Raw genomic sequence first — 27452 nt, 5'->3', positions numbered from 1 at the left:
GGCGGTGTTGCTGCTGGTACTGTGCGTCTCAAACATCAGTGTGTGTGGGAATCACCTGGCAGTCACATTGAAAGGTAGATTCCTGAATCAGGAGGTCTGGGGTAAGGCCTGAAATTTTCTTTCTAACAAGTTCCCAGGTGATGGTAATGTTGGTGGTCCCTGAACCATATATGCTTTGAGTGGAGTTGCTCTATATTCCTGAGGGGCTAAGTAGCAGCTGTTATTCTGAAGGTAGGGACCTTGGCACGGAAGTGCGTCTGCCTGGCAAGCTCCCTGTTTTTACTTGGGTTTTAGCTTATTGGGGTGTCTTGGAAGAGAGCTGAGGACATCGGAGGCGGCTGCCTGAGGCTGCCCTGCAAAGTCTCTATTTTCAAGAGTTTATAGTCTAGAAGGCCGGGTGAGGGTGGAAGGAGGTACTAGGAAAAACTTCCTGGAGGAGGTGCGTGGGAACTGCAGGAGCTTCCCCGGCCGCCGCCGAGAAAGGGGGAAACCCTGAACTCCCCTCTCTCCTCGGGCGGGTCTTGGCATCACCACGCCGGTACGGTTTCTCAGGCATCCCACGTGTCTGCTGTGCGCGAGTCCCTGTCAATCAAGTCTTACCCCCCAGGGCTGAGTACGGGTTTAAAGGAGACCGCGGTGCAGAGCGCTCCCATCGTGCCGCGCGGCGGGCGGGTTTGGATTTTAAATCCCCGCGGCCAATCAGTGGCGCGCAGGCTCTTGTAACGTTCCCGGCGCCGCGTTTGAATTCGAGGAGGAGCGAAGCGGTGCCAAGCCTCTGCCCAGACCCAGCTAGGTCCGCGGAGCAACTCCGGGAACATGAGTGCGGCGGCAACTGCAGGGAAGCTGGCGCGGGCACCAGCCGACCCAGGGAAAGCTGGGGGCCCGGGAGTTGCAGCTCCCGGGGCCCCGGCGGCCGCACCGCCGGCGAAAGAGATCCCGGAGGTCCTAGTGGACCCGCGCAGCCGGCGGCGCTACCTGCGGGGACGCTTTCTGGGGAAGGGCGGCTTTGCTAAGTGCTTCGAGATCTCGGACGCCGACACCAAGGAGGTGTTCGCGGGCAAGATCGTGCCTAAGTCGCTGCTGCTCAAGCCGCACCAGAAGGAGAAGATGTCCATGGAGATATCCATTCACCGCAGCCTCGCCCACCAGCACATCGTAGGCTTCCACGGCTTTTTCGAGGACAACGACTTCGTGTTCGTGGTGTTGGAGCTCTGCCGCCGGAGGGTGAGTGTCGCTGCCTGGGGACCGGGGTTGGCGGGGGGATCCGGGGGCTTGGAGGGGCTGGGAACCTCGAGCTAGGGACTGTAAAGGTCTCGAGGAGAGAGGAGAGGGTGCTTGGCACTTGGAGCTGCTAGGGGATGGGGTTCCGGTTAAGTGGCCCCCGAGTCCTGTCGCTGCTAGGGAAGGCGGCTCCTGGACGCTAGGTGTTGAGCGCAGCAGGGGAGGCGCGGGTAGGAGGAGAATCCTGGTACTGGACGCTAAGGCTTCCGGAGTTGCTAAGGGAGGAGTCCCGGGGAAGGGGTGCTGCGGGTCCGAGCTTCCGGAGTAGGGCTGGGTCGGGGAGAGGGTGGTTGGAGACAGACCTCGGAGCTTCCGGAAAGAGAGGTGGCTGGAGAGGGATCTCCTGCTGCGCAAAGACCCAGGGAGGGATACTGTGGGTTTGGAGCTTCCGGGAGTGGGACTGGAAGAGGCATCCCAGGTAGGAGGAGGCTTGGGAGGGAGCTACTGGGAGAAGGGGTGCTATGACCCGTAGTGGCCAGGCTTAGGGGAGAGAACAAACCGTAGCTGCCCTGGCGTCCTGGGCTGCTTTTAATGACAAGGCCTGCCCTGTGCCTCGGTACCGGCACCCCATTCCTCCTCTCCTTCCCCCGCTCAGTCTCTCCTGGAGCTGCACAAGCGAAGAAAAGCACTGACCGAGCCCGAAGCCCGCTACTACCTTCGGCAGATTGTCCTTGGCTGCCAGTATCTGCACCGAAACCGGGTTATTCACCGGGACCTCAAGCTCGGCAACCTTTTCCTGAATGAGGATCTGGAGGTGAAAATAGGTGAGTGTTGGGCCTGCAGGGGTGCTTGACACCTCCAGAAGCGGGAATGAGGAGGAGGCTGGGAGAGGAAATAGGAAGGAGACGAGGGAGGAAGAGGATGGTAGAAGTCTGGGCTGTTGATGGCCTCTAGAATCCTCTCTTTAATACAGAAATTTAAAACCAAAAGCCCCAAGCCTCTACCCTGCAGATGCATTTTTTAGTGCTACCACACAGTACTTTTTTAAAAGAATTTGAATTCGTTTCCATTGACACAAGTTGGGTTGCTTGACCTAAAAATTGGGGTTTGGAACTCCTTTTAAACAGTTGGAAGCTCCAGCAGTTCTGAGACAATAATCTCCCAGGCAGCTCTTTGCTGGGTTAAAAAGCCACTGTTCCCCTTAGGCTCCCTGGGATTTGCCACAATCCCCACCTCTCCCTGTTAACTCACAAACTTGCCAAATAGCAGTCCTGACCCTTACTCGCTTGATCCCTGAGGGCATTTCCTTCAGTTCCCTTTTAGAAACCTGGCCCTCCTTTCTAAGGGGAGACACCCCCCCACCCAGTGGGCCAACGTGGTGGGAGGAATCCTGTGCAAGCCTTGCTGCCTACAAGGAGTAGGGGCCCGAGGGGTCAAATGACCCTGGTTCTTGACAGTCACACCTGTACCAGCTTTCTGCATTGGCAGATGACAGAGGCTAGCAGCTAAGGACCCCCTTTTCCTCCCTCTGTCCCAGGGGATTTTGGACTGGCAACCAAAGTGGAGTATGACGGGGAACGCAAGAAGACCCTGTGCGGGACTCCTAATTACATAGCTCCTGAGGTGCTGAGCAAGAAAGGGCACAGTTTCGAGGTGGACGTGTGGTCCATTGGGTGTATCATGTAAGTTGGGAGTTGTCTTAGGACCCACCTGGCCCTTTTGGACCTAGCTGACTTTATCCTTTGGACCTTTCTGCCTATGGAGAGGCTGCTCCAGAGAACAGATTGCCCAAAAACAAAGCCTGACTTCCATATCTTTTCTTGTCACTGGTATATCCTGTGGGATTCCTGCAGCAGCCTGGGCTATGGGGATGGGGGCTGGCGGGCCTTCACAAACCTGCTCTAGTCCCTTGCTACTCAAAGTGTGGTCCACAGAGCAGCAGCATCACCCAGGAACTTGTTAGAAATGCAGAATCTCAGGACCCAGACTACTGACTGGCTCAGAATCTGGAGTTTAACAAGATCCCTGGGTGATTTCCATGTATAATAAAGTCTGGATCAGGGCCTTCCAAGGTGGTGGGTGGTGGGCAGAAGGTTGGGCCCTTTTGGGTGTTCACTTTTTATTGTTGGCCGGGGTACTGGAGAGCTAGAGTTGAGTTGTAGCAGTGGCTTCCATACTTCTTTGCAGTAGAGCTTTTTCAAATGAAAACTTCATGCCTTAAGTGCAGAACTATCAAAGTGGGGCTGCCTCTGTAGGGGGAGGTAGCCCACGCACTGGGACCTGTTTTGTACTGGCCAGCAGCCTCCAGGGCCCTGGATTCCTACAGGCTCCAGCTGAAAAGTCACTACTGGCCTGAAGAGTCCTCGTGCTGACACCTGTCTTCTCCTGAGGGCTCAGCCTTACCCATGTCCTGGCTCCTGTGGGCTTGAGGACTATCCTCAGGGGCCCCAAAGTCAGACTTTCCAGATGCCAGCCCTGAGATGATTCCCCCGGCAGGTAGGTTTTGGCTGGGAGTCTTGAGCCAAATCAGCCCCCTGTGCTTACAGGTATACACTGTTAGTGGGCAAACCACCTTTTGAGACCTCTTGCCTTAAAGAGACCTACCTTCGGATCAAGAAGAATGACTACAGTATTCCCAAGGTGACTAAAACACTTTTTTTTTCTTTAAGTTTAAATTTATTTTGGTTTTTTTGGGGTTCCCCCCCCAAAAGCTGTTTACTGAGCCCAGCCATATCCTAGGGACAGAGATAGGTCAACCCTCCCCCTAGGGTAGCCCCAGAGCTTTGGTGGATCTGTGTCTGAAATTACATACAGAGCTTGACGTATGTCCACAGAAGTATTTTTTCTAAGGGGAGAGAGTTTATAGATTCTCAAAGGTTGTGTAGATAACCCAAAAGATGTGTAAAGAGAAAAGAGAATAAAGAAAAAAATGGGGAGGGAGCAGGAGGCAGACACAGAAGTGCTGTTTAACCTCTGGAAGTGGTCCTTCTTGACTTAACTGGGCTCTGTCACATAGCAGCCAGATCACAGTGGACAAATGGCCTGAATCTCTTGAATTCTAGTTTCCCATTTATAAAAGAGAGTCATTGCCTCTGGTGCAGCTCGCAGGGCGCCTTGTATACAGTAAGCACTCACAGAATCCTGAACCACCGTGAATCCAAAGTGGTGTACATTTTCACAACCACTGGTGTCAGTGCATTGAAAGGAACAGTCTGTTTTGCAGAAGCCTGTGACAGGTGGCTGCTTTCCCGTTTGCTTCCCTTGACTCTTGTGAAGTCAAGGGTCCTGTCTCCATAAGGACAGACAGACGAAATCTGTCACAAAGGGTCATTTAACTGTCAGATAGACAGACCCTGGAGGGTTCAGAGTGGGTGCACGAGAGCACCCTAGTATTTTGGTGTGGGTGCTGGCTTTACCACTCATTAGGTGCGTATTCTTAGGAAAGGCACTTAACCTCTCTGTGCTCCGTTTCCTCCTCTGCAAAAGAGAGATGGTAATAGAGACCTCCACCCCTTAGATGTTTTTGTGAAGGGTAAGCAAGTTAATACACGTGATGTGCTTGGAACACTGTGCTGGCACAAGTAAGTGTACAGCTAATACTAGGCTGTTACTATGCATTTGATTTGTGCTGGGTTATCCCCAATCGAATCCTAGTAGGACTCCAGGCTTGGTGCTATGTCCTTGCTTTCCAGATGAAGACACCAAAGTCCTGAGCAAGTTGGGTTACTTGCCACAGCTGCTCTTCGGGACAGTACTGGGACTTAACCAGGTCTTTATGATCCCACAGCCTATGTACTCAAGTGCTACCGTACTGGTGAGCAACTTAAGTTACTCGAGAACAAATTCAGGGCAAATCCAGTGAATCTTGAGTCTCAAAAGGAAGGAGAAGTGATCATTCTCATAGCATAGGTTGACAGTTGTCAACTCAGTAAAGCCAATATGGGGAACTGGCAGATTTATGGCCACTGGGCATGGCGTGTATGGGCCAGGGGCTACGGTGCCTTTATGGCAGCACTGCATTCGGGTCCCCCATCACGTCCTGCTCACAGCCCTTCCTTTCTGCTCCAGCACATCAACCCTGTGGCCGCCTCCCTCATCCAGAAGATGCTTCAGACAGATCCTACTGCCCGCCCCACCATTCACGAGCTGCTCAATGACGAGTTCTTTACGTCTGGCTACATCCCCGCCCGACTACCCATCACCTGTCTCACCATTGCACCTCGGTTTTCCATTGCTCCCAGCAGTCTGGACCCCAGCAACCGGAAGCCTCTCACAGTCCTCAATAAAGGTAAAACAGCAGACCCCCAGAGAGAGCCTAGGCTTCAGCTGTGTGGATGGGTGGCCCCCAGAGCCCAGGCGTGCCGTAGGACCTGCCCCTGTCCTTGAATCCACAGTGCCCGCCCCACCCCAGGACAAAATGCCCTGCTTCCCCTGGGTGGGCCCTAGCGGGAAAGACAGACTTTAACACTGGCTGGATCAGATCTGTCGTGCCCAGAAAAAGGAGAGTGGACTGAATGCCATGCCCGAAAAACCCTTAGCATTTAAAAAATTCCTAACATCACACTTTGCTGGTTCATTGAAAAAAAATATGAAAAATTTCAAATATATATGTAGGGCATAATGCAGTGGACTCACCCCCCCACACACATTCAACAGTCAGTCAGATTTTGTCACATTTGCTTCATCATTCCTTTTTTGTTCCTTTGAAGTATTTTTGAAGTTAATCCCAGACATTTACCTTGCTTGGGTTGTCATTATGTCCAGTTCTCTTCAAAGGCCAGAATTAGGAAGTACCTACTTCGGTGGGGGAAAAACCTTGAGTTTGTACTGCTATTTCTGAGTCACATTTTTTCATCACAATATTTCAGTATTATTTCAAACTTTATGAAAAGGTGGAAGAGTAGGCAAATCTCCCTTTTTTCCACCAATTAATGTTTTTCTACACTTGCTTTATCTTTTCTTAGTATATATAAAGTTGTGTGTGTGTGTGTGTGTGTGTATCTACTTTTCCCCCCCCAGCCACTTAAAAGTAAGTTGTATACGTCCTGCCCTTGACCACTTAATACTTCAGTGTATTTTTCCTAAAAACAAAGATTTTTTGTTTAATACACATGGCATGCTTGGAACACAGCACATGACACAGCGAGCAAGTTCAGGAAATTTAACACTGGTACAATCTTGTTTTGTCTGCTGTGGAGTTACTACTTTTTGTAATTTACGAGTGTCCAGTTCATATACAATATTATATGATTTTGACTTCTTTGTCAGTTGAAAAGAAATACAAGAATAAAATCAATCTTATTTCCTTAACATTAATATACATAGATTTTTCAACATCTATGAACTAGCCTCTTATTTTTTTTAATGGTGTTTTAGCTTATCGAAGTTCCATTTGTCCTTAGAATATTTCACTAAGGTTACATAGTATTTTTAAAAAGGTCATTTGAAATACTTTTTCTCCTCCGTGTGGATATAGCACCAATTTAATATATAAAATCATTTGTTTCTGTTGTAATCTAATACTGTTTTGGTCTGTCTTTTATTTTTGTGGGGTTTTTGTTTTTTGGGGTTTTTGTTGTTTTGGAGGGGATTTATTTTGGTTTGGCTTTTTTGCTTTTTTTTTTTTTTAATACTGTTAAGGATTCCTTTTTTGTTTGTTTTTGCCATTTCTTTTCATTGGTAATATTAATCTTGATCAGTTGTTTGGGTGGTGTCTGATTGGTTTCTCCACTGCAGAGTTAGAATTTTTCCCTTCGTAATTAATAAAACCTTGCCGGAACTACTTTGAGACAATCCTGTTTCTCCTCAAACTCTTAAATCCTTGGTGGATCTCCATGGATCTCGGGATGGCAGTTGCTCATGTGTTATTCTAATGGAGATTCCTCTCTCTTCCCCACTCCTTCTAAATTCATTCATTGGAATTCTTCTGTAAGGAAGAGTTGGTCCTTCTCTCTCATTATTTAATGGTTACTTATATCAACATGTACTCATGGATTTATTCTTTGGCCTATAATGTATAAAATAATGCTATTTTAAAGATTATGTTTCTTTTTGAATTTTTGAACATAAAGCTTTTTTTTTTTTTTTAATTCTTATGCTGGAAATTTTCAAATGTCTGCAAAAGTAGAGAGAACTAACTGTATGAGGAATCCCCATGTATTCATCACCCATTTTCAGTAGTTAGCAACATTTGCCTGCCTGTACCTAGTTTTATCCGTTTCTACCTTCTCCCCTTTTTTGGCTAGAGTTTTTATTTTTATTTATTTATTTAATTTTTTTAGAGAGAGAAAGCACACACAGGGTTGGGAGGCGGTGGGCAGAGGGAGAGAGAGAATCCTAAGCAGGCTCCACGCCCAACGCAGAGCCTGACATGTAACTTGATCTCATGACCTGAGCCGAAATCAAGAGTCAGACATTTAACCAATTGAGCCACCTAGGTGCCCTGCTAGAATTGGTTTTTTGGGCTTCTTGTTTTTAAGATTTACTTATTTATTTTAGAGAGAGACATCCTGGAAGTGAGGGGGGTGGCCAGAGAGAAATAACATCCCAAGCAGATGCTGCTCAGATTCGGCAGCCCCACATGGGGCTTGATCTCACTACCCCGAGTCCTGACCTGTGCCAAAATCAAGAGTTGGTTTCCTAACCAACTGAGCTACCCAGGTGCCCCCCTTGCTAGTTTTGTTTTTTCTTTTTCTTTTTTCTTTTTTTTAAATAATAATATTTTTTTATTTAGTTTTGTTTTTTCTTTTTTTTTAAGGTTTTATATATTTATTTATTTTATTTGAGAGAGAGAGAACAGGGGAGGGGCAGAGGGAGAGGGAGAAACAGATTCTCCGCTGAGCAGAGAGCCCAACATGGGGCTCAATCCCAGAAACCTGGGATCACGACCTGAGCTGAAGGCAGACACTTAACCAACTGAGCCACCCAGGCACCTTCTTTGCTAGAGTTTTTAAAGCAAGTCCCAAATATCTTATTAGTTCACATTTCAGTTCTTACCACAGCGTAGTTTTTTTTAACTTAAAAACTCTGATCTTGAAAATATTATAAGACAAATTGCATATAAGACAACTAGCACGTGTTGGTGGGGAAGGAAACTTTAGAGCATAATCACAATAAAAATCATCCGGGCTTTTCTAACCCAAATATAACCAATGAGAAGATCTCAAAGTGTATCTTTTCAGACTCTTTGGACATCTATATAAAACTTGGGGGTGGAAAGAAAAAAATCTCATGTTTTCATCAAATGCCTGCTTAATCCATTTTGTTGATCAGCTATGTGAATTTACTGAGCCCTCCCATTTTCCTGGATTTTAATTCTTGGCTGGGCACCTCTGGGCTGGTGGTACCTTCACACTATCTCCCGGAGTGCCTGGTGGTGTCCTGCAGGGCCCAGCATTGGGGCAGAGGCCGGAGCGTCTGAAGCTCTTTGGTGTGTGTGGCCATGAAACCTTCCTCAAGGGCTTGGCTTGGCTCTAGAGGTATGAGTACCATGCTCCTGTCACATGAGCGTGGCAGCTGCTGCTCTATAACTCAGCACTGACTCAATTTACCCAAAGCAATGGCAGCTAAAATAATTTTTCTCTGGGGAGGGTACCAGCTATGGCAGAGGGTCCCATGTCCCTCCCAGCCTGCTGCCTTTGTGCCCAGCTAATGACTGTGTGTCATCTTCATCCTAGGCACAGAGAACCCCATGCCCGAGCGGCCCCGGGAAAAAGAGGAGCCAGTGGTCCGGGAGACCAGTGAGGCGGTTGACTGCCACCTGGGCGACATGCTGCAGCAGCTACACAGCGTCAATGCGTCCAAGCCCTCAGAGCGGGGGCTGGTGAGGCAAGGTGGGCACGGGAAGGGCCTGGGGATGGGGTTGCCCGTGCACCTGGAAGAGGTCCGGGAAGTCTCTGCTGCACAGTGTCCGGGGCTTGTCCAGGCCTGGGTCTCCATAATACCATTAGTTCCCAGGTTTCCTATAGATTAAGATCCAAATGGGTTAGCCTGGCATTCACGGCCCGCCTGTCTTTTTCTGATTATTCTGCCTCCACAAGTGTCCCATCTTCCAGCACCTCCGTGTGCTACCTTACACATCTGCACATGCTCTTTCTGCTGTTCGGTGGATTCCTGCTTAGTCTTCAAGAGCCTCGGGGCTCTTGCTCATACTGTTCTCTTCTGGAATGTACTTCCTCCAGATATGTGCAGGGCTCATGCTCGCCTCTTTCAGATGTCTGCCCCAGTGTCCCCTCCATGAGCATTTCCCTGGCCCCCCACTCCTAGCACTTCTCATCCCCCTGTATTTAAATAAGGGATTATTGCATGTGCTGAACACAACATTTTTTTTAAAGATTTTATTTATTTGAGAGAGAGAGAGTGAGTGAGCGAGCGAGCATGAATGGGGGGAGGGGCAGAGTGAGAGGGAGAAGCAGGCTCGCCACTACACTGGGCTTGATACCATGAACCTGAGATGATGACCTGAGCTGAAGTCAGACACTTAATGGACTGAGCCTCCCAGGTGCCCCTGAACGTAACATTTTGATGTATTTGGGATTGTGTATATTCTGACAATTTTTTAATCACTCAAAACCAAAAGATTAGATAATCCCTTGGCCACTGACTCTCACCATGATAGAAGTAACATTTATTTTGTCCATATTTATGTTGATCAGCCTCTGTCCCTATAACAAGAATGTAAGTTTGTGAAGGCTGGGTTTTATGCCATTGCTCACTGCACCTGTGGCAGCGCGTGGCACAGGGTGGGTCAGTGGATGGACTGAATGAATGAATGTATGGAACTGGAACTTGTCTGTCCTGCTGCTTACCAGGGCTTGGTGGTGACACAAGCTCTGCTTGGCTCTTCTCTGGGGCCCCAGGCCTCTTGACGGAGCCTGGGTGGGGCGCCCAACAATCCTCACTGGCATGGGCCACCTGAGTGGACCGGAGGGGAAGACACTGGTGCTGACCAACCATCTATCTGTTTCTGTCACAGAGGAGGCTGAGGATCCCGCCTGCATCCCCATCTTCTGGGTCAGCAAGTGGGTGGACTATTCGGACAAGTACGGCCTTGGTAGGTTGCTTCCAGAATGGGTGGGTGGCTCGGGTATGGCCAAGTGACCCTTTGAGCTGTTCCAGGCTCTTGCCTTTTTTGGCTCCTTGGTCCTCTGCTGTCTAGAGTCTCCTGTCTCCATCCCAGGCCTCCCACTTCCAGCTCCCAGTGCCCCTCCTGCTCCCTTCTCCCCCTTCCTGAGGTCTCCCTCCACCTCCCAGGGTACCAGCTGTGCGACAACAGCGTGGGGGTGCTCTTCAACGACTCAACACGCCTGATCCTCTACAATGACGGCGACAGCCTACAGTACATAGAGCGTGATGGCACAGAGTCCTACCTCACCGTGAGCTCCCATCCCAACTCCCTGATGAAGAAGGTGAGCTCCAGCTGGTGGCTGCAGCCTGGTGTTGCCAGGAGGGAGGCATGTGCCAGGTATTAGGCTCTAGCTCTGGCCTCCCTCCCTCCCTTTCCAACCAGATCACCCTCCTGAAGTATTTCCGGAACTACATGAGTGAACACTTGCTGAAGGCGGGGGCCAATATCACACCTCGGGAAGGCGATGAGCTCGCCCGGCTACCCTACCTGCGCACCTGGTTTCGCACCCGCAGCGCCATTATCCTGCACCTCAGCAATGGCTGTGTACAGATCAACTTTTTCCAGGTGAACCTGGGTGGGGAGAGTCGGGGTGGGGTACCCACAGGCCCCCAGAGTGGGGTGGGCAGTGGGAGGCGTGGCACCTGTCCTTGGCATCAGGCAGCAGGAAGCACATGAGCGGGGGCAAGAACCCCTCATCGGCTGGAATGTCTCTCCTCTACTCCCCGTCATGCACTAGCAGCTGGGACCTTCAGGCCGCTGGTAACTCTGTCCGTCTCTCTTTCCCTCACTTCCCTCCTAGGACCATACCAAACTCATCCTGTGCCCACTGATGGCAGCCGTGACCTACATTGATGAGAGGCGGGACTTCCGCACGTATCGCCTGAGCCTGCTGGAGGAGTACGGCTGCTCCAAGGAGCTGGCCAGCCGGCTCCGCTACGCCCGCACCATGGTGGACAAGCTGCTGAGCTCCCGCTCGGCCGCCAACCGTCTCAAGGCCTCCTCGTAGGCCTTCCTCCCCTCCGGACTGGCGCCCCTTCTCATCCTTACAGCACCTTGGCCCGCACTGGTTAGCTCCCCTCGTGCTGTTTTCTAGAATGTGCCCCCCAGCCCTGGGGGCTGGGGAGAGCTCCATCATCCTTGCTGGTGGGGGTCACCGTGTAAGTTATTTTTGTACATGTTCGGGTGTGGGTTCTACAGCCCTTCCTCTTCCCCCTCAGCCCCACCATATGCATTGTACAGAATGCCGCTCTTGAATCCTGGACTGTCCTTTCCTTGCCTTTATATACATTAAACACATGTGAATCTTCTATTTCTTCTGTAGTCCCTGAGGGTGCCTGACTTCTGGGCTCTGGGCACATCTTTGCTCCAGAAGCCCCAGGCTGCCAAGACTCTGCCAGTCTTTCCTGCCACCGAGGCTGGCCTCAGCCACGGGCCCTACCCCTTGTCGTTGGCCTCAGCTCCCGGCTGGGCATGGCTCCCTGGCCCTCGAGGCCGGTGGGTAGTAAGGCAGGAAGAGGCTTTCGGAGGCACAGCTCCTCATGGCACCATACGTGTGGAGCAGCAGCCGTGGGAAGCGGGCTGTGAAGTACTGGATGAAGCTGTCGGGGACGTGGCCGAGTGCCTGCCGGACCTCCGTCGGGAGCTCCCTGTAGTGGTGCTTCTGGAGGGAGGTAGAGAGAGAGCCCCCGCTCAGCCATGACCAGGCTGCCCCGTGATCCAGGCCCTGCTCAAACCCTAAAGCACACCTTGTTCCTCATAGCACGGAGCAGGTCTCGCACTGACGTCCCCTTATACGTCCGGAACCGTCTCAGATCTGTGGGCAGGAAACTCCTTGGCAAGGCTGCCCCTGCTGGATTTCCCTCCATCTGGCGGACCCACCCCGAGGCTGGCCTATACCTGTCTGCAGCGGCACAGAGATGTGCTTCTGCCAGTCGCCCCGGACCACCGTGGAGCCCCCTGCCTCCAGAGCCGTCACCAGAGGTCCTTGCTCAGACTCCTTCTCCAGCCAGTCGCTGACATCCTAGGACACCAAGAGCTCTTGAGCCTCATGACCAGTTTCAGAGGCCACAAGGCCCAGGAGTGCCTCTGTGGCTTGGGGGAGCAAAACGACAAAAGCTTCTTGGTTTAAGATAAAGATTGTTGCCCCTCGAGTACAGCTTCTTGGTGCCATGTCTCCATGTTACCTGCCAGGCCTTCAACCTATGAGGTATGTATTGTTGTCCCCATTTTACAGATGACCAAACTGAGGCTCAGAGGCACCAAGTCCCTAGCTCAAGGTGCACAAGTGGGATGGGCTGTCTGGGCGCCAGTGTAGCCTGAGTGACAACTAGGGTTGAATGGTATGGGGCGTGTGTCACACGGGGGTGAGAGGGGTAGGGATGGAGGCTGGGGCTGGAAGTGTGGTAGTGAGCAGACTGTAGAGCGCCAGCATGGCAATGTCTAGGCGTGTAGGCCTGAGCTTGGTTCAGAGAAGGAGCTGGGCTTTCTGGAACAGGCAGACAGTCTCTTTCCCCAGCTATTCTAGCTTTCCCTTATCACTCAGCACCCAAACTTGGGACTTATCTGGGGCCATCCCCAAGATTTCCCTCTGACCTGGAAGAACTGGAGCTGCTTGGCTGTGCTCCAGAAGAAGGGGTGGGCTAGCACCTGGGGTGCTGAAGGGCGGGCCTGCGGCAGGGGGCTCAGCATGGCCTCCACCAGGTTCCTGGCAACCACCTTGTCTGTAGGGGCAAACGGGAGGGATGGCTTCAGGCCCGCCCAGCTCCCTGCCCTGCTTCCTCCCTTCTCTGCCAGGCCCTGTCCCCCCTTACCATGGGCCTCTTCCTCCAGGTGAGTCAGGCTGGGAGTCCCTGCAAGGATGTTTGCCTGGCGATAAAGACTGTCTCCAAACGGGTGGCTGCCGCCAGAAAGCACGTAGTAGAACACACAGCCTGCAGAGAAGATGTCCACTGCGCTTGTCTGGGGGCCAGAGAGACAGCATAAGGAGACAGTCCCTGCTTCCGGGAAGCCTGCACAGTTCAATTTTCCTGCGGGTTACGGTAGCCAGGGCTTTGGTTCAGACTAGAACTCAAGGATGCTTCCTGAGAGCCATCCCCTCGACCTGAGACCCCCTCCCCTCTGCACCACTGAAAGGGGCCCATGGTTTTCATCCAAAATCTTGGCCCTCCTGGGCTGCTAGTGCACGTGTGCAAGCTGCATTCCTCCAGGCCTAGCAGGTAACAAGTGAGCGAGACTAGCCGGGCGCGAGGGACTGAAGCAGGTGTGAGACCTGTATGATCTCCAGGGGACTCTCCCGGGTGTCAGAGCTTTGCTTTTCCAAGAGAATCCAGAAATCAAGGTTGCTATGTGGAATTTCCCGAAAGTTAAAATATTGGCCACTAATTAAAATCTGTACAAGCTCATAATGTCAGTTCCTTTAGTCCTTGGGCCTCTGGGTGGCCACTTCCTGCTTTCTCTTGCTTTGGCTTGGTTTTGCCTAGCAACTGACCTTTCCTGTGCTCCCACCTGTGCACATGACTTCATCTTCCACCCACACACTGACAACTGGAAAATCCATAATCTTGGGGTCTCAGACTCAAGTGTCTCGGGTCAGACACCCTGGGCTTCAACTATATTCACTCCTCTGGTGCTCCCCAAACCCTCGACACCAGTGGTTCTCCCTGGCTACATATTAGAATCACCTGGGGCCCTGCTCCGGGCTAGTCTGGTCAGAATCACCAGATGTGGGGCCTGGACATCTGACTTTGTTCTTAAGTTTGCCAGGTATTCTGCAGCACAGTGCAGATTGAAAACCCTTTTCTAGCTCAGGATTTTGTAACCCTGATACTGTTGACATTTGGGGTCGGATTACTGTCACGGGGGGCTGTCCTGTGCGTTGTAGGATGTTTAGCCGCACCCCAGGCCTCTACCCACCAGATGCCAGTTGCAAGCCCCAATTCCCCTGCCAGGTGTGACAATCAAGAATGTCTCTAGACAGGGCCCAATGTCCCCTGGGCAGTGAAATAGTCCCTGGGTGAGAGCCACTGCTCTAAGTAAGAAGGGATGAACTGTGCTACTTTACAGGTGAAGAAACAGGCTTGGCCACAGCAGGAGAGGCACGGGGCCAGGGAGGGAATCGTGCAGCCTGGGGCTGTGGGAAGGACTCACAGGACTGTCAGAGGGCAGGAGTTGTAGGAGCTCGGGCGCCATCCAGCCTTCCGTGCCGGGGATGCCCGAGCGGAGGCTAAAGCTGTAGCGACCAGCAGGCAGCTTCTTGCAGAGGCCGAAGTCTGAGAGTACCACCCTGCCATGGCTGTCAGGGCCGTCAGGCCCTGCGATGAGGACGTTGGCTGGCTTCAGGTCCCGGTGCACTGGGACCAGAACAGAGCAGAACCAGCAGAATTCAGCGCGGAGGTGGGGAAGGCTGTGCCAGGGTGGAGGGTAGGGCCGGGGTGCCGCCGTGGCAGGCAGAGGGCGGGGCAGGGGCGGGGCCTACCTATATGTAGGGAATGCAGGTGTGCCAGGCCAGACATCAGCTGCTGCAGCACCATCATAGGCTCCAGGCCCCAGCGCTCCAGCTCTGGGTTTTCCACGTACTGAAAAGGTGGAGGACAGAGCATCACTGTGCAAGCTGGGACCCCCGCCACCACCCCACCACCCCTCCGAGCTCTGGCTCACCTCCTGCAAGGAGGCCTGGCAGAGCTCCAGAGCAATGTAGTGGAACTGGGGTCCTCGTTCCGTACAAAAGTAGCGGAGCACATTGGGGTGTCTGTCCGACTCCTGTAGCAGCTGGACCTCCCTCCGGACCAAGCCAAAGCATTCTCGGAGCAGCCGCTTGACAGCCACTGCCCGCCCCTCCAACTGGCCCCTGGGGGTTTCAGAGAGGGAAGAAGAAGGAAGAGGCTCCCTCCTCACCCACGTTGGGGAGCCTTTGAAAGAATGGCCCCCCAAAGGACAGTAGCCCAAATGCCATGAGAGCCACATTTCCAGCCCAGCTTCTGGCTACCTACTCACCGGAAAACAAACGTCCCGCTTGCCCCGCGGCCCAGCACGTCCTTGGGGTTGAAGGAAATCTTGCCCACCACGGTAAGCTGCTCAGCTGGGGGGTGGGGGCACAGTCTCAGGGAGCCTCTGCTCAGTCTAGACCCTCCCCCCACCTCCACCTTTCTCTGGACTCCCACCCTCCATGCCCAGTCTGGGGCTGCCACATCCTCTTTGTGTGTCTTTGGCAAGTGACTTAACCCCTTTGCCCTCGGTTTTCTCATCTATAAAGCGGGACTCATGTTGATGATCCCACACAGTGTTACTATGGACTAAGTGAATGTGTAGAAGGAGAGTGGAGGTGCGGGCTGCTAAATTATCTTCCTTATCATTCTCCCTCTTCCAGCATTTTCTGCCCAGACTTCTTTCTTTACTTCCTGTGCCACTCTCCCCACCTCCACCAGTTATAATAAACCCTTTTCATTGAGAAACTGGCTTCAAATAGAAAGGTGGGCTTGGCAGCTGGCAGCATGGTGAGGGTGAGTGCAGTCCCAGGAAAGACTGCCCCCCCCCGATGGGAGGGGACAGCAATGAGCATTTGGATGCAAACCTGTCCCAGAGTTAGTTCTAGGGGAGCAGGGAGTCCCCAGAATGCCTTGGTTTCCTATTAAGAAGGATGGGATTGGGTTGGCTCAGGCAGGCAGAGGTCTGTAGACTTGGACAGTTACTGCTCTTCCCTTTAGCTTGTGAGACACCCCTCACAATGACCCAGGCATGTCTGGCCAGGCTGTGCCCTGCTCAGTTCCAAGGGACACGATTCATACAGCTAAACGTACATGGCGCCCCAAGAGTTGTGTAGTGCAGTGGCCCTGAGAACACTCTACTCAGGAAGAGCTGCCCGCTTTAGTCCCTGCAATTAGCTCTAGGAAAAGCAAGGGAGAATCAGCATCAGGATCAGTGAGAAAAGTACCAAGCTGTCCCTCGGCATTGCTCTGGATTTTTTTAGTAAAACTTCGCTCTCATCTCTCAAGATGCAGGCAGTAACCTTGATTTGTGTACCCTGGCCCCTCAGGAGTGGCTGGGCTCGGGGCCTGTCTGGAAGCACAGGTGGGAGTGGGCCCATTTCTGGCAGCTCAGAAGGCAGGGACAGAGTTGCTGGGGCCTTACAGACTCTGGTGGTGAGGGATGAATGAAGGACAATGGCAAGAAGAACCACAGGGTCCTTTGACAAGAGCCATCCTGGGAAAAGAGGGGGTCTGACCTATCTGGGGAAAGATCCAGCTCAAGTCTGAAGACCCGAAGAAATGAGCATTTCAGGGTGTAGTGGGTGAGTATTACGTGGACCCACCCAGAGCCACTAAAGTGACAAGCACTGCAACACCTCAGGGCTCAGGCACCTTCTCAGGTGCAGTGGATACCTTCTAGAAGAGCCAGTCCTCAGGAAGGGGAGCTGCTCTGTCTCAGCAGAGGCAGGGTGAACACGGGGTGAATGCCGGGAACAGCACTGAAGTGTAGGGGACAGCAGCATGAGGCAGTGCTTTGAGCAGAGGTGCCAGCAGCAGCATGGGAAGGACTGAAGGCCAGTCTGGCCCAGAGCCAAAGAAGCAGGAGAAGTAGCCTGGACTGACCAATAAAAGCATGGGAAAGGCCCCCTGGGGCCTCCCACAGACACCAGGGAAGCTTGAAAGGGCTAGCTTATAGGATCTAATTGACAAAAGAGAAATGTTTAAAAATAAAAAGTACTAAAGAGAGGGAAAAAAGAACAAAATGAGACCTAGGTAATTTACTAGTACTGTTACCAAATATGATGTTAAACTAACACAAATATTAACGTCACCTAAGACTGATTTAATAATAATGACGCCAGTAACCCCTCATAATGAAGTGACACAATGAGATGGGTGTTGTTATTCCCATTTGATAGATGAGAAAATCAAAGCTCAGAGGAGGAAAGTAACCTGTCAAAGTGAACAGCTAGTGGAGTTAGATCTATACCCAGTTCTATCTGCACCCAAGAGTCCTTGAAAGTGATGATAAACAATGATGGCAGACAGTTCTAGAGTGCTTACCTCCATAGGAGGTTGTAAATCCTTTCTTACTAAGTCAGGCTTAAGCACCATACTATAGTGACTTCTAATAACCCAGCTTTGAAGCTAAACCTGACTCTGCCCTTCCCTGTCCACTTAAGCTCACCTTCTGGGTCTTGGACTGGCTGGGCTTGCTCTGAGGGGCTTGGAAGGCTCTTCTGGCCCTGGAGGGTGGCCCCTGATGGCAGGGGCTGAGCTTTCTGTGAGATGTGAGGAGGATCTGCAGGTGCCAGGACGGTCTGCTGCTGCTTCTCCACTAGCTGCTGCTGTTGCTGAAATACAGGGCCAAAGAGGTCTCAGCCCTGGCCGGCTCCTGTCTCATGAGAGGCCCAGGAGTGGTGCCTGAGATAGCCTGGCACCGGACCATGAACATAGAGAACACAGTAGCAGGGGCTCAGGGAACTTCTTAGAGAGAGGCAGGGGACAGAATCAGAGCTGGGTGAGGGAGAAAGCTGCTGAGTGGTCCTGAAGGGGAGGGGCAGTGTTCCCCCAAGGAAGACCCTAAGATGGACCTGAGGTCAGGGGCAGTAGGCTTACCTGCCTCATTAGGAAGATAATCCACCCTCCCAGGAGCACAGCAGTGAGGCTAGCTGCCAACAGATCTTGGGGTCCCAGCCCTGGATACAAGTCTGGGGGTTTGTCTTCAGGGTGCAGCTCCAGGTTCCAAGGTTTCTCACGGCTCAGGCTCAGGAGCTGAGGACAAAGGAACTTTCACTCTTAGCACACTGTGGAACCCCTAACCCTTCTACTATGGAACCCCTAACCCTTCTCCATCACCTAGTACAGGGCTGCTGGTCTTGGCTAAAGGGGCAGTGAGTGATTAGTCCATGTGGTGGGAAACATGGTGCTCTCCGTGATACTGAAACATCATGGTGTCCCAAGAGTGTGGTCTTCCAAACCTAGCTGAGGACCAGTATCTCTTGGGGGGGGGGGGTGCGGCATCACTAAAAAAATACAAATACTCTTGGGAAATCACCAAAATATTCAGCTATCCGTGTCTAGTTCAGTGGGGCCTGAGTGGGCTCCCAGGTGACTCTGATGAGCAACCAGATTTGAGAATTACTGCTCCAGGTCATGACTGTTTTTTTGTTTTGTTTTGTTTTGTTTTGTTTTAAGATTTATTTATTTATTTGAGAGAGAGTGGGGTTGGGGGGGTAGGGGGAGAGGGAGAGGGAGCAGGTCATGGCTTGAACCACTAGTGATTCTTGCCCAGCCCTCTCCCAGGAGAGCATGCTCTTATAGTTTTTCTGTTTACATTTTCTAACTTGATAAATACTTTGTAATTTTTATACTGAAGAAGAATTAAAACTGTGATCCCTATTTCACAATTTAGATAACCAATATCCTTTGACACTTCTAATATGTTTCTGGCAATAACAACATGTATGTATGTTTTTCTTCCAGGAAATTGTGTGATATCAATTGACCCACCCCCAGATGTTATTCCTAGAAGCCTGAGGGAAAGGTCCAACAGCTGCCCTCCCAACCTGCCAAGTCTCCCCTACCCCATGCCCTCTGCCCTTCTAGCACTGACCTCCAGGAAGAGGGCTGGGGCCTGTGTGTTCTCTGAGAGTCTGTTCTCAGCAGTCCCACTTCTTGGGGTGGGATGCACCCTCAGCATGGTGGTGTGCAGGACTGGGGGTGGCTCATGGTGTCCTAAGGGGCAGAACAAAAGTCAGCTGGCTGAAGGTGACCTCAGCCTGCAAGCTCAGAAGCTGGGTTCATAGGTCCTTCATCTACTCCAAGTTTGAGCCAGGAGAATCTCACCAATGAGCAGCCACTGGCTAGGAAGGGCTACACTGCCTGAAGGGTATCTGACAGCAGTGCTAGGTAAGCCCTCTCGCTCTCCTGAGACTTGGAGAGTCACTTCTTCTGTGGTGGGGCCATCCATGGGGGCCAGGGTCAGTCCACGAGGCTATGGCAAAAGATAGTCATGAGTGAGGGAGCTCCTCTCCTGCCCCATCCCCTCCCTCTTTCCAGCCCCTCAGAGACCCTTTCTCACCACTAGGGCCACCCCTGTGTGAACCAGTGCTTTAGAAACATAGAAGCCAGTTTCATCCTTCCCCACATACAGTGTCATCCTAGTGAGGGAGAAGAAAAAGAGGAGAAGGATGAGTGATGGTGGTGGGTAGTTTCAGTTACCACTGTACCTGTGTCTTTGTATTGTCCCCTCCCACATTGACTCTGGGCTTAGCCATGTGACTTGCTTTGGAGAATGAGATAATAGCAAATGGGACATAAGCAGAGGCTTGAAGTGCTCAGCTAGCCTGCTGGGCATGACAGACCATCTGACACCCCATAGGCCAAATAGTCCACCAAATATGATGGAGCTGAAAGAGGTCATCCTAAACTATCCAGGCTCAGCCAAGCCACCAGATTGCCGAGATCAGAAAACCACCCAGCTGACCCACAGAATCTTGAAAAATAACAAATGTTCATTGTTTTTAAGCCTTAAATTTTGGGAGTGCTTTGTTAGGCAGCAAAAGCTAACAGATACAAACAAACTCTAGAGTCATGATTTCTAAATCTGTGTCTAGCCCAGACCTCTTTCGAGAGCTCAATTTTCTAAATCTGAACTTGTCACTTCATTCCTTACCTCCTCCTCATCCCCTTCCACCTCTAGTGTTCCCTACCTCTGAAAATGACAGCACCCTGTGCTTCTAAAAACCTGAGCACTTGCTCACAAACCTTCATTCCTTGCCCACAAAACTTCATTCCTTGCCCACAATCCCCAAACTCCCCGATCACCAAATCCTTACTGTTTCTCCCTCTTCATATCTCTGGCTTTCCACTTATTTCCATTTCTAGCATTTCCACCCTAGTCCAAAGGATCTTCATCTCATGAGTGAACTAATGCTGTATTCTATGTGTGGGCTTTCTCGCTATACTACTCTGATAGTATCCACACTGCAGCCAGAGTTGTCTTTCTAAATGAAAAGATGATCAAATCACTTCTTTGCTTAAAACCCTCCAATGACTTTTCCTTAGCCTTAGGAGAAAATGTCCAAACCATTTCAATGATCCTACAAGATCCCTGCTTAACACCCTCAGACCTTATTCCCTGCTCAGATCTATGCTCCAGCCTTATTTAATTTCCATTCCCTGGCTGCCATGCTCGCTTGCTCTTTCGCTTCCTATTCATCCTGCTTCCTATTCATCCTTCAGGTTTCAATTTAGATGTCCTTTCCTCCAGGAAGCTTTCCATGACTACCTCCTGCCCCCAGTCTCAATTTAGGTACCTTCCTATACATTCCCATGGCAAATCTATACTTCTCTTTTATCATTCTCTATCCTACCCTATTATAGTTGCCCTCTTACACACCTGTCTCCCCCACTAGACTCTAAGATCTCTGTAGGAACACTGGCTGTATTATTGTACTTCCAGAGCCTAATGAGTGACTGGTACACAGTAAGTGCTCAGTTAATATTTGTGTAATGAATTGAATGAATGGGTAATCCCTGATTTTCCCAGTCTGTCTATTTATCCCCTAAGATGGGGACTCTAGGGCATTCAGTAGTGTAAGGAAGGGTAAGAGTTAGTCTTTAACAGTCAGTAAGGCCCAGCACCTGCCACGCAGAACAAGCACCATCCATACACTGGAGTGGAGACCCAGAGACCCCCTGTAGGCCATATTTTACCCTAGGATTGCCAAATACCAGGGCTATCTGGAAGGTCCTGGGGACACTGCGGGGGGCGGGAGGTGCTGGGCACTGGTTATTTGCCAATAAGTTTGATAAAAAACCAGTTTGAAGTATTTTGGCCCCTGGTTCAGCTGTATTGGTGTGTCATGCTTGAACATCCCGTCCACCCAGAGGGCCCCTCCCCAGTCCCCAAGGATGGGCACCTACAGAAGCTGAGTCTCCAAGGCAGAGAAGTCGGTAGCCATGTCCTGGGGACCTGAGACAGGCAGTCGGATGTGGCCCCAGCGGAGGGCAAGGAAATGCAGGGTGTCCCGAGCCAGCGTGAGATGGGGTAGCTGGCGTAGGCTGTCCTGGTGCCAGGTGTAGATGCCCATCACCGGCATGCCCAGGTCCTGTGTCCACAGCACCGCCCCGCTTCCTGGGTCCACGGTGAGCAGCAGGCCCATCCCGCAGGATGCCAGGTGGCTCATGTCTGCCAAGAAAGACGGCCGGGGAGGTGTGGGCAAGGGGCTATGACCTGAGGCATCTCAGAGCATCTTTGGTGGGGTGGGGGAAGCTGCTTTGAGGGTCGGCCATCAGGGAGTCACTCAGGTGTGTGGGGGTCAGGTGAGATCCTCTGGAGGGTTAGGAGGACATGGGAAGGTCAGTCAGAGTGCACTGGGTCACTTTGATCCGTCAGGGGATCAGTCAGGGTCAACCGGAGAGCGGTGTAGGATGTGGGGGTCAGTCAGGGTCATCCAAAGGTGACCTAGATGTGTGAATCAGTCTGGGTCACCAAGAGAGACCACTTAGGATGTGGGGTAGTCAGCCATGGTCTAACTGATATCACCCAGGAGAGGTTAATCAGGGTGGCCTGGAAGCATGTGGGTCACTTGGGCGTCAGGTAGAGTGCAAAGGGGGTGAGTTAGGGGCCCTGAGAGTGTCAGCTGGGATGTATCAGGGCTACTTGCATGGGCTCTCATGCACAATGATGAAGTCAGGGTGTGAGGGGTGGCTTAGGGGCCCCTGTAAGGTCACTCAGGCTGTTGGGTGGGACGGTCATACTATGAAGGGGGTAATCTCTTGGGGAGATCACTTAGGGTCATCTCTCAGGGGTCGTTCAACTTTAGGGGTCAGTTAGGACCTGTGAGGACCCATCAGAGTGTTCGAGGCTTGCCTGGGGTCACTCAGGACAAGGGGAGCCATCCAGGGTTATCTGGCTCAGCTCCTTTGGAATATGGAGGGGTGAGGCTGTTAAAGACAGCTCAGGGTAAAGGAGGGTCTGGCTGGGGGTTGAGGGGGGATACTTAGGGTCATCTACCAAGGGTGTGTCATTCAGAATGTGGTGAGGCTTGGTTGTGGATGCCAGGGTTCCCTGAGTTGGAGACCTTGCTCCAAGGCTGGAGCCAGGGAAAGGCGGCACTCACATTTCCCAGGCAAGCCATCCATGGGGGGTGCCGAGTAGCGGCGGTAGGTGGTGTTCCAACGCAGAGCCGGGGCCCTGGGGTCATGCATGGTGACCGTGTACTCTGCAGATCACCAGAAGCAGGGTTACCAGGAATGCCCGTGTGATACTCCTCCCACGCCCACCCCAGGGGTGTCATCATGCACCCGTCCTGGAGGCCAGAGTCTGCGAGTGTCACAGTCTGTCTGGGTCACTGCTGTCTCCTCAGCAACTTGCCTAGTGCTCAGGGCAATGTTTGCAGACTGACAGATTGACTGACTGGCCTGGATTCAACTTGGAAAGCAATTGCCAGGAGCCACTGGGGCCTGACTCACGCGTTCGGCCGATGTAGAGGCGGGGGGTAGAGGGACCCTCTGTGGTCAGTGTCATCTGCCTCTTTCCTGACTCAGGGTCCACCACAAACCAGGCATCCTGCTTCCGGCCTGTGGAGGTGGAAAGTGGACCAGCCCTTGAGATTGCCTGGGACAGGGTGTGTTGCCTGCTGTCCTGTGCCCAGCTGGCCCCACCATGATGAGGTCCCAGTCCCTGCTGGACCTGGACCCACAAGCCGGAGAGATGCTTACCCGTGTAGAAGACGCCATCAGAGCTGCGACATGGGGAGGCGTGAACCAGCTCTGGGATGGTGAAGGGCAGCCTCTGAGAAGGAACATTTCCAGGAAGGAGGAAGAGAAGAAAAACATATACAACCTGCTCAATAGGTGCAGTTAGTAACGTTTTCATTTCCCAGAGGGGGTCAGTAACGTAGCTGTTGTCACACAGCAGGCTCTATGGCACAAAGTTCTAACAAACATTCCACCCCATTCCCTGTGACAAGTGTAGAGTGCTGTTCGATAGCCCCCATCGGACTGCCTCTGTGGAAGCCAAATGCCTTCTCTCCCCCGTGTGCATGCCCTTTTGCAAGGCGACCTGTCAGCAACGTCCATAACCAGGTGAAATCTATTTCTTCACCGCTTTACTCTGCACTTGGCTGCAGGACTTGCTTTGGCTGGCGAGTCATTAGCGAAGGTGATACAAGCAAAGTTGGACAGAGTGTTTGTGCACTGGCCTTGTCCACTTTCTGGTTCCCTTGTTGCTACCACATGGACAAGCCCTGGCTCTCCTGATGAGGATGAGGGACGCCTGGCCCGGTCGTCCCTCTCAGAAGCCCGCCAACCACCAGCCAACTTTCAGAGAGACAGCCATCCAGCGGACCAGCAGCTGACGGCAGATGCTGGAGGAAGCTCAGTCAAGACCACCCAGCTGAGTCCAGCCTAAACTGTCATCCCACAGAATGGTGAGTTAAATCAACTGCTGGTGTTTTTAAGCCATTGAGTTTTGGGGTGACTATTTGGCAAAAGCTAACTGATGTAGGTTTCCCCCTTGAAGCCCCTGGCATCCTGAAGAAGCTCCTGTGATGCCCTCAGGGGCCTGACAGTCTGCTCTGCACACGGCCCAAAACACCACCCTCCACCCCCTTTCAACAGGTGCCTCTGGACAGCCTTCCCGTAATGCTCTCCGAGCCCCCTGCAGGACACGCAGGCGCCGACCATGCAGCACCCTCCGTGCTCCAGCTAACAGAAGCCCGGGCCCTGTCCACCCCAAAAGCTGTAGGAAACACACCATTAATCCCTGTTGTTTCTGGGTCCCCAAGATGTACAGGCTGCCATCAGCTGGATCTGAGAGAAAGGCTGTCCTGTGGGGCAGAGGAGAACAGGGGGAGGGTTAGGCGCACGGCCTCTGGGTTCATGAAGGCCCCGGTTCCCTCTGTCTCCCCGGTTAATAGGAGCCCACCCAGAGCTCCAGAGCCAATCTCTTCCCTTCCTTCCAACACGACCCACGCCCACCCCACCCAACTCCCTCCAGACAACTGTGCCTTCCCCATCTCCCAGACGCCCCCTCCTTCAAAGACCACAGGTTCACTTACTCGGTGACATACATTGGCCCTTGGATGATGGGATCTGTGGGCACAGGGACATGGAGCGTGAGTAACCCCCTCCAGACTCCCTGCTGATAAGCACAGCTCATATTCATTGTGTGCTCACTGTGTGCCAGACACCGAGCCAAACATGCGTCATGCATGTAATTTCATCTTCCCAAGAGCTCTGTGAAGTAGGGTCATCACCCTTGGCCCCATTTTACGGGTGAGGACCTGGAGGCTCAGAGAGGTGAAGTGACTTTCCCAAGGCCACACAGCTGAGACATGGTGCAGCTGCCGGCAGACACCTGCTCGTTGGATTCTAGACCCCAGGCTCTTATCTTCTGTGTCACAGGTCCAAGGAAGGACAAGTGATCACCCCTTGCTCACCATCCTTCAGCGTCCACTTTAAGTCCCCCGTCTGCTTGCTCAGTGCATGGAGACTCCCATCCAGGGTGGACACTAGCAGGAGGCTCTCTGGCCTGAGGGTCTGGACCTGAAGTGGGAAACAAAGTCACCTCCTCTGAGGAGCCCGGGTCCATCCCTTGTCCTCACCCCATGCAGGGCTAGATGTGTCTCCCCTCTCGCAGAAGGGGACAGACAAAGAAAGAAGCATGATTGGGAAAGCTGCTGGCTCCCCCCGTTGATCTCCTTGACCCTAGACAGGGGTGACAGTGGGAGCTGGGGGGCTCTCTAAAAACCCTCCTCTTCCCCACCCCTCAATTCTTTCTGGTTTTCTAAAGAAGACTGAGGGCCTTCATTAGAGGACTTCACAGCCTCCCTATGAGATGGGTGCTCTTGTCCCCAGTGCTGTACAAATGAGGGAGAGAGACTTAAGGCTCACACAGGGTACGTAATTAGCCTAAAAACCACGCAGAACGGGTCCTTGAACCACCATGTCTCTGATTTCAGTGCCTGATCCCATACTCATTTGCCACGCTGTCTGCCTCTCTTGGGCTGACCCCTTCTGCCTCCCCAGACCAGCCCAGCTGCTTTTGGTGCCAGGCTCCAGGGGTCCTCTGGACCAAGGCTCAGGGCGGCCAAGGGAGGGAGGGCTGGAGCTGCCCTTGCATGGGGCCCCTGCTGGGCTAACTCACTTGCTGTAGCCCCTCCTTGAGCAAACAGGGTGAGGCTGAGTGCCCAACAGGAACCCTAACATCCGGGTGGCCTGGCCACACCCCTGCAAAAGCCACATCCTGCTCTAGGACCCTCAGGTTTGGAGCTGAGCCAATGGTTTGGGTGGCGAGTCTAGAAAACTGCCTCCTAGCCCCTCTCTTTACGCAGCCTGTTTTGTCGTTTGAGAAGAAGCTGCGGGCAGATTGCCCACAGTTGAGGTGGCTTGACCATCATCATGTCTACACATTTGTTTTTAATTAGCTACCCATTTTAAAATTGGGAATATTTCCATTTTTAATAATCAAGATCTCTAATTTATCTCATTTCTTCTTTTTCTCATTTTTCTGGAAACACCTGCTCTGGCCACACTGGGCTCGCATTCTTTCTTGGCAGCCGTGGGTGGACCCAGAGCTGGCTGCGGGGCAGGGGAATGGCATGAACAGCCAACCCTCCATGATCCCATTAGCCGCTCTGGGGGCTCTAGGCTGAAGGAGTGGATTCTAGTCTGGGCACCTTTGCCTTCTCCCTGTATTTCTGTAAAACTGGACTCTTACCTGCTGGCAGGGCTGGGCCGTATGCCCACACCTCCTACTTATTAATCCCAGAGGTTCTGAACCCAGGGTACAGGACTGGGTAAGGGAGACAGGATGTGAGCCTCATGAATTTGTGAAACTGGCTGTGGGGGCACATTTCTGGACAGAGGACATTTAAGTCAATCCTATGTCCCCCTGGGGATCCCAGGACTTTTAGGAGGCCAGCACCCCCNTTCAGGCTGTTCTCTCCACCTGCACCGCCATGCTGCAGGAGGGGGTGGCTGTTAGGGGCCTTTCCACGCTGGCACATCTCTCTAGCTAGGTGTTCGTGGGGGCAGCTGGCAACCTCTCAAAGCTAGGAGGCTTTTCCCGGTCAGGGTCCGCCTTGGGACCCTCTGGATCCAGAAGACGGCAAGAGGCCCCCTGTGGCCACGCCCCCTCCCCCCACACCCCCTCCCGGGGCCCTGACCTTGGAGGTCCCACAGCCGCCCCACTTCTCACCTGTGGCCCAGGCGTAGGGAGCAGCAGCGCCGCGAGCTGGAGTAGGAGCAGGAGTCCGAGGCGGAGCGGGGGCCACAGGCCGCACCCCCAGGTTGCGCTGGCCATGGCCGGTCCCTCGGCACCTCCAGGGGACAGCAAGGCCCCCGCCTGACCCGGAGGAGACTCCGCCCCAGGCTGGGCTACTTGGATATGCAGAGGCCAGGGAACAACCTCAGCCGGTGTCCTGCTCCTTCCCCCGACCCGCCCTTCCCATCACACCCACACCCACACCCCCCAGTCACCCTGCTGCAGGGAGCACGGGGAGATTAGCAGCCAAGGCCATTCCTGCAGGCATTCCCGCTCACCCAGTACTTTACCAAGCCCTCTGCATCCATCCCCATCAGCTCATTCAATGTTCGCAGCACTACCAATGGAAAAGCCAAGGCTGGGCACTGAAATTCGAGTTCAGACGTCTGCCCTCAAATCTTGTGCTCTTTGTTACTGTGCTAGGGGCCTCCTCCACTGAGAAATGGTGGAATATAGATGGACTGATTGACTCACTCATTCAATAAATATTTACCTATTATGCAGCCTGGGAGGCAGGAGAGATAAGGTACCCGTCTTTGCAGAATTTACAGATTTCCGTGCCTTAGATACCAGACGGTGCAGCATCCAGCACTCCTTGCTGTGGTGGTTCCAGTCCTTGCTGCAGGCAGACCTCCCCGACTTGGTTCAGGGAGGGCCTGCAGGGGTCCCATTAATTGTCACGTTTGGGCTCATTAATTTCTCTTTCTTCCTGGTGTAAAAATCACTGCTGATCCCAGGATCATGCAGCTTGGCTCTGCCACCCTCTCTGCCTCCACCTCTCTGTCATCCCTGGCCTTCCTGGTCATGCCCCCACAGTCACTGAAGTTTGCTAGCTGGTGCATAGCCTCCATCTCCACCCCAA

General features: G+C 52.5%; 2 protein-coding genes across 2 annotated transcripts; one reads left to right on the top strand and one right to left on the bottom strand.

Annotated features, from left to right (window-relative positions):
- The first annotated feature begins 45 nt into the window (after positions 1 to 45).
- Positions 46 to 11655, top strand: PLK1 (polo like kinase 1). The gene is made up of 10 exons (XM_040635211.1): positions 46 to 1224; positions 1877 to 2045; positions 2759 to 2903; positions 3768 to 3861; positions 5290 to 5509; positions 8898 to 9053; positions 10196 to 10273; positions 10474 to 10628; positions 10730 to 10912; positions 11148 to 11655. Exons 1-10 carry the CDS (start codon positions 817 to 819, stop codon positions 11352 to 11354), a joined length of 1815 nt encoding a protein of 604 aa, XP_040491145.1. The 5' UTR covers positions 46 to 816; the 3' UTR covers positions 11355 to 11655.
- Positions 11655 to 26629, bottom strand: ERN2 (endoplasmic reticulum to nucleus signaling 2). Its single transcript, XM_040636561.1, is given in 22 exon segments — positions 11655 to 12008; positions 12094 to 12161; positions 12245 to 12368; positions 12941 to 13068; positions 13159 to 13306; positions 14495 to 14697; positions 14823 to 14922; positions 15005 to 15194; positions 15341 to 15425; positions 17501 to 17666; positions 17932 to 18087; positions 18929 to 19050; positions 19162 to 19309; positions 19397 to 19475; positions 21244 to 21508; positions 22443 to 22544; positions 22795 to 22902; positions 23044 to 23116; positions 24080 to 24152; positions 24384 to 24417; positions 24765 to 24870; positions 26525 to 26629. Coding segments are annotated over 22 exon segments (2937 nt in total).
- Positions 26630 to 27452: the final 823 nt, after the last annotated feature.

This window comes from Ursus maritimus, unplaced genomic scaffold (assembly GCF_017311325.1).
Source record: "Ursus maritimus isolate PB19 unplaced genomic scaffold, ASM1731132v1 scaffold_2, whole genome shotgun sequence".
Lineage (NCBI taxonomy): Eukaryota > Metazoa > Chordata > Mammalia > Carnivora > Ursidae > Ursus > Ursus maritimus.
Note: the sequence above shows the minus strand (reverse complement) of the source record. Positions and strands in the feature narration are given on the sequence as shown.